Source organism: Salvelinus fontinalis, chromosome 2 (genome assembly GCF_029448725.1).
Source record: "Salvelinus fontinalis isolate EN_2023a chromosome 2, ASM2944872v1, whole genome shotgun sequence".
Taxonomy (NCBI): Eukaryota; Metazoa; Chordata; class Actinopteri; order Salmoniformes; family Salmonidae; genus Salvelinus; species Salvelinus fontinalis.
Genome location: NC_074666.1, coordinates 39,016,714 through 39,028,748, shown reverse-complemented (window position 1 = coordinate 39,028,748; position 12,035 = coordinate 39,016,714). Strand labels below are relative to the sequence as shown.

Below are 12,035 nucleotides of genomic sequence, written 5' to 3'. Positions count from 1 at the left end.
TGCATTAGTCAGAGGGTCCTGACATGTTTCATTTGTAAATGACTGTTTTTCTGAGTTCAAGCTGAAAGGTAGAGCTTATCTTGTGCACAATATCCAAATGCATTAACGGGATGCTCATGGACGCATTATAAAGTACTACTGACAACTGCAGCTTTTCTTACCATGGCACACAGTGTGGTTAGGCCTAATCTTCATAACTGACTAATGTACAGGACTAACCAGGGCCCTCAGTGTTATGGGACTAACCAGGGCCCTCAGTGTTATGGGACTAACCAGGGCCCTCAGTGTTATGGGACTAACCAGGGCCCTCCGTGTTATGGGAATAACCAGGGCCCTCCGTGTTATGGGAATAACCAGGGCCCTCCGTGTTATGGGACTAACCAGGGCCCTCCGTGTTATGGGACTAACCAGGGCCCTCCGTGTTATGGGACTAACCAGGGCCCTCAGTGTTATGGGACTAACCAGGGCCCTCAGTGTTATGGGAATAACCAGGGCCCTCAGTGTTATGGGAATAACCAGGGCCCTCAGTGTTATGGGAATAACCAGGGCCCTCAGTGTTATGGGAATAACCAGGGCCCTCAGTGTTATGGGAATAACCAGGGCCCTCAGTGTTATGGGAATAACTAGGGCCCTCAGTGTTATGGGAATAACCAGGGCCCTCAGTGTTATGGGAATAACCAGGGCCCCTGGAGGTGGTGTGACAGGGCTGACCTTGAGTGAGCTCTCCTTGGTGCTGAGCTGCTGCTCCAGCTGGCTGATTTGCGAGGCCGAGTTCTCACGGACGTTGGCCAGGCTGGCCTGCAGTCTCTGCACGTCCTCAGCCAAATGCAGTACCTCCCGCTCCTTGGCGCTCAGCTCCACCTCCAGACTGGAGCGTGACAGAACCTCCAAGGCTTGTTCCATGTCAGGGGCCTTCTGGATCTGTGTGGCAAGCTGGAGAGACTTGTTGGCGGACGTCAGCTGTTCCCGAAGAGCCTCTGCTTCCCTCTCCGCTACATCCGCTCTCTGAAGGAGAGAGAGTCAAGTTTCCCCACTATCCCACCATTCGCTGTCATGTACTGTCTACAGACAACCATAAGATAAATCACTGTAGGTCTCAAGCCATTCATCAAGGACCAAATCTAAAGTTGAGATCTGCTAATATAACCTACATGTTTGTTTGATAGACATTTATTTATGATTTGTGCTAAAGTTTGAATTGCACACACACACACACACACACACGTCTCCAGTTCCAAGATAGAACAGTAAGTACAGAATTTAGACCCACAGCAATTTCTCTGTCATGGTTGTGTAATACATGCATACCCCCCTCCATCAGACAATCTCTGACCCACAAAAAAAGACAAGGGGGAGAAGAACACAATGCATCCTAATGACTCATTACATGTTGAAGGTGCTTAAACATTCAACCTTTAGATATATCAGGCGCTAAAGCCTTCATCTTTATGGAATTATGGAGATTTAAACATTTTCAGGCGGCTAAGTTATTCCAAAAGTTTGGGTAATGAGGGCGCCATTTAATATAATGACAAATAATTGTTTTGGGTGATTCTATTTACAAATTCTAATCAGCAGGCTCCCTTTAATTACGTGGTAGCCAGAGAAAAACAAGGTAAGCAGACACAGTAAAACCTTCAGGGAGATTTTACTTTTAAGAGTAGGTGTAGACTACTGTATATTGAAATGTAATGAAAACAGATACCCATACATTATACATATACTTTCAAAGAATACCATTTAACAGTGTGCACTACAGAAACATGTTCCTCTTCCATTGTCTCTCACATATACACTGTTACACAGCTACGTGACCATGATTGGAAGTGCTTGTACCACCATTTATAGCGTGATGGAATGCCACTGCAACTTGCCCAGTCATTGGGAGGGGAGTGAATGAAGTGTCGTCTGTAGAAGGCTGACACCAGCGATCCCACCCCCACCCCCCCCCCCCACCACCACCACCACCACCACCACCTCAACCACTCTGTCTCTCTGATAGCAGATATGAGGAGTGTGTGTCTGCTGCGCCGAGGCGGATGAGACGGGTGATTACAAGAACAAAGTGACAGCGAGTGCGTGTGCACACACAGACACACAGTGCGGATCCACAGACGGGTGAGGAGAAGAACGGGAGCATGACAGCTGATAAGGGGAGACACGCGCCCAGAGTGGTACAGCTGACGGCACGACACCGTACTGCTCTGTTCTGTACTGCGGGATGGGGCCCTCATCTGTCTTGTGAAGGGCGGGCACAGCGAGAACGCCATAACTGGCATGTCATAGTGGGCTACAGTTGAAAATGACTGAGTTAGCCCTGCTAAGTGAAGACCTACCTGTACTATAAGGAAACCCTGGTGCTGGAGTGTTTCAGGTACTGCAGGGTTTTGTTCCAACCATGTCACCTGACAACTAATCACCTCACCAACTGAGCTAATAGATTAACATCAGTGACCGGCTTATTTCCAACTACCTGGGCCAAGACATACAAACACAAAAAATGTAAAAAGCTCCTTAAAAAAATAGTTCGTAAGTACAATTCCTCAAAAATATATAATATTGTTTTTCTTACAAACTTCTCAAATATTTTCTTACGAAATTCTTAACTATCTTCTTAAGATCATTTTTGCTAGGCAATCGATCTAGCTTGCTATCTAGCTAGCAATCATGTTAGCATATTTCTTACTGATATTATACTGCTCTAAAAAATGTTTTGGGTTTAAAATAATCAATACTGAAACGTTCAGATGAAGTGTGTGAGTGAATGAAACATGTTCAATTGCTTTTATTAGCTTATTCTCTCATTGCTCTGAGTTTAAGACCAGGGTTTAGCCATCTTGGAATTAAGAACATTTCCAAGAAGAAATCCATTAACTTCATTTTCAAGAATCTAATTTCTTCTGAACTTTGTACTTAACTAGAAACATAAGAAATAATGCAAGACCATTTCCAATAACCTTTTTGAGGAATAGCAACTTTGCTTAACTTTCTTCATAAGTCTATAGTTAAGGAAATAATTGCAATCTTGTGAATCAGGCCCTGCTCTCCAGCAGTCAACATTAACTTCATGCCAACCTGCTTGAATGGCACACACAAACGGAACGCGTTCACATTCTAACTAATCTGATATAAACAAGATCACACGGTAACGGCTGCGGCGATAGTTTCCAACTGCAGATCCAAAGCCCATATAGAGTAATTACACTGCTGAGCATTATCTTGCCTTGACTTCTTGGCTGATATCAAAGGGTCGTCTCAGTGTAAATAATGGCTAATCACCACCGTGATGTGTCTGGGCGAAAAACATGGAGAAATACATTAAAGGAGGCCAAAGATAGAGGCAACGCCAGATTAGTCACACTGCAGAGCCTCTAATAGCGCAGTCTTTGTGTGTCTTCATTGTTATTCAAGAGGCTAGTTTCACTTAGATATATTTCCTTTCTCATATGACATTTATCTCATACTTCAGTATGTTACATACTTTGAGGAATAACATTTGGAATGCATTTGAAACAGAGCAACTCCTGTATCAAGCCGCTTATTCAGATACATTGAAACTAAGGCCAAAGGGTGTAAGAGTAGTATGTCTGTTTGAATCCTTTGATAGGATGGTTGTGAAGAGGTGTTAAGAACAGCCAGGAACTCACCTGATTTGCTCTCTCCAGGTCTGACATCACCACCTCAATCTCATTGGCCCTGCAGGAAGAAGAGGCACGCAATCAACAAGTAGGCAAACAACAATAGGCTTGGCACACAAGCAACAAGAGAAGTGATCACATGAGTGGGACTGAGTGTTTGCATGCCCTGTAACGTTCTGTAGGTGCATTTCCACACAATTGTGTATACATGTATACAATGTATATTTACATCCATGACTGGATTGTTACTGTGTAATATGTCCCTACTGTGTGTGTGTATGAGAGAGCTGCGCCGTCCTCCAGAGTTGGCTTGCTGCTTGTTGCGTTTCCCCCTGGCCTGTCCCATTAAGCCCCTCTCAATTACACCCTAATCCTGCAGTCTCCCACCCTGCCACTGGGTCCCTTCCTGAGCCATGCGGACAAGCCCTGCCGTAAAACAGAGGGATTACAGTAATATCGTCTTAATACACACTGATCTCATATCATATTTTTCCATTATGTTTAGCGCCGGGCTCAAGAGCTCACAAATGGCTTTCGGCTTAGGTGTTTATTCACATCTCTCCATGCTTAACCCCAGGGTTAAAGGGACGCTCCGAGGGTTAGTATTATCCCCCACTTTATGCTCCTCCGCCAGCCACTGGACTAGTGTTCATAGTGACTCAATAGGATTTACTAGAGTCCGAACTGAATGTGCACGTTTGAATTTGACATTGATATTCACTTTTCGGCAATAGGGGAACAGGTGTTAAATCCACTCCAGCAAATAGAAACACTATGGCGTGTCAACCAATTGCAAGTGTGTGAGAGTGTGTTTGTTGGGACGACGGTGGTATTTCTACCCTTGGTTTTTTTAATTACCCGAGCCAGTCAGAATTGCAGGGCTCAGATAACAGTCTCCTCTCAGTGGGCCCCCTACATTTAGGCAGGCTCAGGCTGTGGCACCGCTCGCACGCCGAGTGGAGCCAAATGTTGCCATGCTTAATTTAATGGCAACATCTAATTACAGATAATAACGTTTAAATGCTTTTCATGATGTAAATTGGGTTTCGTGTCACATTTTAAGTGCACGGCATATTTGTAATGAGCGGGGATTATCATTGAGATGCATTGTTATTAATAATACACTGGAGATCAACTGCTTCTATAAAACATTGCAATGCTATACCGATACTGTTGTGGATGGAAACGACACACACGGGCCAATACAACCCCCTGGCTGCAGTCCAAATCATATAACATTACCTCTCCTCCACTGTTCAAAGCATTCTGTATTTGGACAACACAATCCAATTGGAAAAGCTGCTGGAGAGAAATATAAGGGCAAAGCTTTGTGATATTAACTAGATAGCCAGGTATAAACAGTGTGTGCTGCTCTTGATACTAATGCAACCCAAATATGATAGTTCAATCAAGGTACAGATGCAAAGTATTATGAAATACCTTTGGATTTGCCTGGATTTGAGAATTAGGGAAAGGAAATGCTGCTGTAACGCAGAGTGGAGGATCAGTGATTAGGTTTAGAGGGAAAAAATATATGTATTACCAGCGTGTGATCTGTGGTCATGGCACCGATGCACAATCCACCCCTAACCGAAGAAAGCAAATGAGTATATGTCGGAAGTGGGTAAATCAGGAATCCCTGATAATTAGGAATCTAAGGCTGAGACTCAGGGATGTAGAGCAGACAGGCAGCACCTTGTACGGAACTTTCCTTGGCTGCAACCGTGCCGAGTTCTGGGAACCCACAACATCCCCACACAGTAGTCCACTACCTGATCGCGGTAAAACCTTAGTAAGACCACAGTGAGAGAGAACAAACATCTCCCTTCCCTGTGTACAGTGAGCCACAGTGAACCGTATTCAGACCGTACGGGCCCTGACCCCAGACTACAGAGGACCGGTGAGGCCTGGGCCTCTTGAATCCACTCCAAGGTGTTTGCCCTCTGTGCCTTAAGATGGGCTCTGCTGTGAAAACACGCTGATTAATGAAGTCCTTAAGGACGGAGTGTGAGCGGCGGGACACACCTGAAAACCTCCAATATCCCCTTTCCTGGAGGGTTTCCTGTCTTGGCGTCTGGTGGGGCTCCCAGACGGGAGGGTTGAGTAGTAGAGAGTGGTAGCTTTCTCTCTTCAAAATACATTAGCTAATGGCCACAGGTTCAAGTTCAGGGGTTTGGATTCAAGTTTAAAGTCACAGCTCTCAAGTGTTGAATATGGAACTCAAATGTCATGAAGTTATGAACAAGACTCCCAGCGACTTTGGGAACACTGCAGTAGGTCAAGGTGTTGGGGACTCCACAATTACTCTACCACTCATTCAAAAAGCTTAAATCATAACTATGCAAATGTGCTGAATATGGTTTCATCCGTTGAGCTCACCCTGGATGCATTTTGAACCCAGATAGCTGACATTAAAATGTCACCACCTCAGCTGACTTAAACCAGAGTGAACCAAAGTTGTGCAGATGATGCCTGTAGCGGTGCTGGAGGTATGTGTGTGTTTTCTGGACTGAACTAGGGGCCGGGGCCCTCTCCTCTCTGCCCCTCTGACCTTTCCATCGCCAACGCATGTCAGAAATTAGCTGTTAACCCCTCCGGTCAGGCTCTGTGGCCGGACGAGTCCGGAACACTACGATATGCCTCTGGTAATCCTTTCCATTTCCCCACTATCCCTCTCCCCCTCCATCTCTTCCCTTCATATCCTGTGCCCCCTTTCTCACAGCCCAATCCCCCTGGGCCAACACGACATTTCACAGATTTAGCCCATTAGATTTTCATTTTCCTCCCTCTCTCTTTCAGCACAGTCTCTGTCGGCTTGGAGATGTTTGCTTTCCTCCCTTCTCTTTTTTTCCTCACTCACTCACTCACTCACTCACTCACTCCTCTCTCTCTCTTCTGGTGGAGTTGCTTAACCTTTCTGCGACTGGAGAGGCAAAATGGCCCCCGGGGCTTGGTTCTTCTTGCTCTGTGTGTGTAGTGTGTAGTGTGTGTGTGTGTGTGTGTGTAGGAGGAGAGGAGGAGAATAGAAGGCCATGATAACGCAGCCATTCTTCACACTACTGTGGCCGGGCTGCTCGTCACAATATTGCTCTCTGCTTTTAATACAGTTTCCACCCACAACAACCACACAGACCCAGGAGACAATGGTAATGTTGGAGCCTTAACACTCATCCACACAGCTAGCACAACCAATGCAGGAAGTAACATTTAGTAAAGCACCATTTTGGTCAAAACACCCTGAACCATTATTTTCCTATGTGCCAGGTTACAAAGTCCAGCGACATGAATGGGACGCGATATATCATACATACAAACGCTCCATATGACCCCATTCTTCCCGACATGGACAAAAAAACGTTAACATATATTCAGAGGGAAGAAATAGCATAGTGCTGATAAAGTATTGTTGCCCCGTTGATGTGCTCGCCCAAAATAGCGCTCTCGCTAACATCTGGAGTGAAACGCTCCAGTTCTGTCCGACTGGCGCTACAACACACACACACAAACTTGTTTTACTATCCTTGTGGGGACCAAACAAATGATTCACATTCAAAATCCTATTATCCCTAACCCCTAAACCTAACCTTAACCCCTAACCCTAATTGTAACCCTAACCCTAAACCTAACCACTAAACCCAAAATAGCCTTTTTCTTTGTGGGGACCGGCAAAATGTCCCATCTTGTCAGAATGTTCCTTGTTTTACGAACCTTGTGAAGACTTCTGGTCCCCACAAGGATAGTAAAACCAAACACACACCACAGAGTGTGTTCTGCTGCCAGGCCTGCCATGCTCTGCTGCTGAATCTCTCTATCAATCCAGTGCTGTGTTTATACTGCTCCAGCTCCGGTGCTCTGCTTACAGTGTCACCGTGGGGGTTTGCAACAATATTGTCAAGGTCCACCTGTGCTGTCCTTCGTAGCATTGTAGAACACTATAAATAGGCTCTTTTGGGATGGCTCACCAGTCCTAATGTAATAACTTAGAGGAAACGTGTGTGTGGTGTTCATTAGCCAGTCCCTGTTCTGCAGAAGCAGAAGGAGAGGAGGATATCTCATCTGACAGCAAGCCATTCTGGGTGTGATGGTGATGAGTGCAGGGACATGGGCTGTGGCATATCATAAAGCGAGTGAGAGACAGACAGAGAGCAGTAAGCAGTAAGAAAGAGAGGAGAGAGAGAGAGCGAGACCGAGAGAAAGAGTAAGCAAAGCAGAGATAGGAGAGACAGAATTGAGAATTGAGCGAGAGAGAGAGAGAGAAAAGGCCCATCCTAGCACGATGCCAAATCACAACACATCAGGGCGCCAGGGAGCGAAGGGGCTCCGGCCGAGCAGAAACGACCACCGTCGTCAAAGGCAACCGCCAGCGCGCCCGAGACCATGTCACAGCACTGCGCGGGTGTCTGGATGGGACACACACACAACCCGCGTGTGACGGGTTGGGGGGATAGGCGTGAAGAAACCTGACATTTATCGGTTGAGGAAATGGGACTGACTGCTATCAGGGTTTGTGGCTTCTCATTGGAGCGCCTGTCGACATGCATCTCGAGCTCAACTCCCATAAATCCCCAGATCTCCCAGATACGCAGAAACAGACACTCTCACAAATTACATGGATAGGGCTGGGAATTGCGAGGGGCCTCAAGGTACAATATTATCATGATACTTAGGTGCCGATACGATATGTATTGCGAATCTCATGATTTTATATGTATTGTGATTCGGTATTGTGATTTTATAGCGATCCGATGTTCCAAATATACTGCTCACCATATGTCTGCTGCAGAGGGACAAGAGAGAGCCATGAGAAAACAAGTTTTGATCAGTAATGGAAAGAAAAGTGCTGAAAACAAAACCGGCACCCTATCTAAAAAGAAGATGGAGAACAAGTGATGAAGGAAAAATAGAGATTTGGTGCCAGTACAGCCAACTAGCGCAAAAATAATATTGCAATGTCAAAACGATACAATATATCGTCAAAAATAATACCCCGATATGTAACTGTATCGATTTTTCCCCCCATCACTCGTGTACATACACATACTGTACACACAGCACCCCCTTCTCCGAACAGATACGCTCTAACATACCATCTCCATCTCTCTCCTCCTATCATTTCCTTTCCCTTCTTCCTCTTCCTTCTCTCCTCATCTATCCTCTTCTGTTGTTCTCCCCCTGTCTCACCTCCCCTCCCTCTCTCACCTCCCCTCCCTCACTCCCCCCTCCTCTACGCCCCACTCCTCCCTCCTCTCTCTCTGTGGGCCTGTCATGGTGCTAGGCTGATGTTATTAATGTGCACAGCTCTGGTGAGACTGAGGCCCTGCCTGCACCAGCTCAACTAGCTCTGGGCTCTGTGGACACACACACACAAGCACACACGCACCCCGTCTGTCTGCTCCGCTAAAGATGGAGACTGGGCAGGAGTGGGTGTGGGAGAGAATGGGCTCTCCATAGAACAGCTTGAGAGCGAGTGTGTGTGTGTGTGTGTGTGTGTGTGTGTGTGTGTGTGTGTGTGTGTGTGTAAGACACACACAGAGAGAGAGGGGGAGAGAGTGTGATAGAGAGTACTATAAGCCCTCTATGGAACAGCTCAAGTGTGTGTGTGAGAGTCTGCATATACAGTGTCCTCAAAAAGTATTCATACCCTCACATTTTGTTGTGTTAGACAATTCAAAATGGATAAAATGCTCACTCATCCACACACAAAACCACATAATGATGAAGTGAAAACTTTTTTGTAAATGTATTGAAAATGAAATACTGAAATATCTCATTTACATAAGTATTTACACCCCTGAGGCAATACTTTGTAGAAACACCTTTGGTAGCAATTACAGCTGTGAGTCGTTCTTTGGTAAGTCTCTAAGAGCTTTTCACACCTACTGTAGATTGTGCAACAGTTGGCCATTATTATTTTCGAAATTCTTCAAGCTCTGTCAAATTGGTTGATAATTGTTAGACATCCATTTTCAGGTCTTACCATAGATTTTCAAGTAGATTTAAGTCAAAACTATAACTCGGCAACTCAGGAACATTCACTGTCTTCTTTGTAAACAACTCCAGTGTAGATTTGGCCTTGTTTTTTAGGTTATTGTCCTGTTGAAAGGTGAATTGTGTGCATGGACCTTCTATGTTGAACATAATAAACGGCTCTCTTTTCACCGGATGTGTACCAAACTCACTAAAAGTGGCAGTAATAAAGCCTCTCTTGAAAAAGCCAAACCTTGACCCAGAAAATATAAAAAACTAAAATCGGCCTATATCACATTCTCCCGTTCCTCTCAAACATTTTAGAAAAAGCTGTTGCGCAGCAACTCACTGCCTTCCTGAAGACAAACAATGTATACGAAACGCTTCAGTCTGGTTTTAGACCCCATCATAGCACTGAGACTGCACTTGTGAAGGTGGTAAATTACCTTTTAATGGCGTCAGACCGAGGCTCTGCATCTGTCCTCGTGCTCCTAGACCTTAGTGCTTCTTTTGATACTGCATCTGTCCTCGTGCTCCTAGACCTTAGTGCTTCTTTTGATACCATCGATAACCACATTCTTTTGGAGAGATTGGAAACCCAAATGGGTCTACACGGACAAGTTATGGCCTAGTTTAGATCTTATGTGTCGGAAAGATATCAGTTTGTCTCTGTGGATGGTTTGTCCTCTGACAAATCAACTGTACATTTCGGTGTTCCTCAAGGTTCCGTTTTAGGACCACTATTGTTTTCACTATATACTTTACCTATTGGTGATGTCAGTCAGAAACATAATGTTAACTTTCACTGCTATGCAGATGACACACAGCTGTACATTACGATGAAACATGGTGAAGCCCCAAAATTGCCCTCGCTGAAGCCTGTGTTTCAGACATAAGTGGATGGCTGCAAATGTTTTACTTTTAAACTCGGACAAAACAGAGATGCTTGTTCTAGGTCCCAAGAAAAGAGAAGTTCTGTTGAATCTGACAATTAATCTTGATGGTTGTACAGTCGTCTCAAATAAAACTGAAGGACCTCGGCGTTACTCTGCACCCTGATCTCTCTTTTGACGAACATATCAAGACTGTTTCAAGGACAGCTTTTTTCCATCTACGTAACATTGCAAAAATCTGAAACTTTCTGTCCAAAAATGATGCAGAAAAATTCATCCATGCTTTTGTCACTTCTAGGTTAGACTACTGCAATGCTCTACTTTCTGGCTACCCGGATAAAGCACTAAATAAACTTCAGTTAGTGCTAAACACGGCTGCTAGAATCTTGACTAGAACCCAAATATTTGATCATATTACTCCAGTGCTAGCCTCTCTACACTGGCTTCCTGCTAACCTACAAAGCATTACATGGGCTAGCTCCTACCTATCTTTCCGTTTTGGTCCTGCCGTACATACCTACACGTACGCTACGGTCACAAGACGCAGGTCTCCTAACTGTCCCTAGAATTTCTAAGCAAACAGCTGGAGACAGGGCTTTCTCCTTCAGAGCTCCATTTTTATGGAATGGTCTGCCTACCCATGTGAGAGACGCAGACTCGGTCTCAACTTCTAAATCTTTATTGAAGACTCATCTCTTCAGTAGGTCCTATGATTGAGTGTAGTCTGGCCCAGGAGTGTGAAGGTGAACGGAAAGGCTCTGGAGCAACGAATCACCCTTGCTGTCCCTGCCTGGCCGGTTCCCCTCTCTCCACTGGGATTCTCTGCCTCTAACCCTATTACAGGGGCTGAGTCACTGACTTATTGGTGCTCTTCCATGCCATCCCTAGGGGGGTTGCGTCACTTGAGTGGGTTGAGTCACTGATGTGATCTTCCTGTCTGGGTTGGCGCCCCCCCCTTGGGTTGTGCCGTGGCGGAGATCTTTGTGGGCTATACTCGGCCTTGTCTCAGGATGGTAAGTTGGTGGTTGATGATATCCCACTAGTGGTGTGGGGGCTGTACTTTGGCAAAGTGGGTGGGGTTATATCCTGCCTGTTTGGCCCTGTCCGGGGGTATCGTTGGGCCACAGTGTCTCCCGACCCCTCCTGTCTCAACGAGTATTTATGCTGCAGTAGTTTGTGTTGGGGGGCTAGGGTCAGTCTGTTATATCTAGAGTATTTCTCCTGTCTTATCCGGTGTCCTGTGTGAATTTAAGTATGCTCTCTCTAATTCTTTCTTTCTCTCTTTCACTCTCTCTCTCTCTGAGGACCTGAGCCCTAGGACCAGGCCTCAGGACTACCTGGCCTGATGACTCCTTGATGTCCCCAGTCCACCTGGCTGTGCTGCTGCTCCAGTTTCAACTGGTCTGCCTGCGGCAATGGAACCCTGACCTGTTCACCAGACGTGCTACCTGTCCCAGACCTGCTGTTTTCAACTCTCTAGAGACAGCAGGAGCGGTAGAGATACTCTGAATGATCGCCTATGAAAAGCCAGCTGATC

General features: G+C 45.7%; 1 protein-coding gene across 5 annotated transcripts in view; it reads right to left on the bottom strand.

Annotated features, from left to right (window-relative positions):
• Positions 1–12,035, bottom strand: part of LOC129818383 (homeobox protein cut-like 1) — a 240,202-nt gene that overhangs the window by 45,154 nt on the left and 183,013 nt on the right. For all 5 annotated transcript variants that reach the window (XM_055874238.1, XM_055874220.1, XM_055874230.1 and 2 more), the window contains exons 9-10: positions 3,648–3,696; positions 712–1,005 (exon numbers count right to left, since the gene is read on the bottom strand). In XM_055874238.1, coding sequence (XP_055730213.1) covers positions 712–1,005; positions 3,648–3,696 — 343 coding nt within the window. The remainder of the gene's footprint in view (positions 1–711; positions 1,006–3,647; positions 3,697–12,035) is intronic.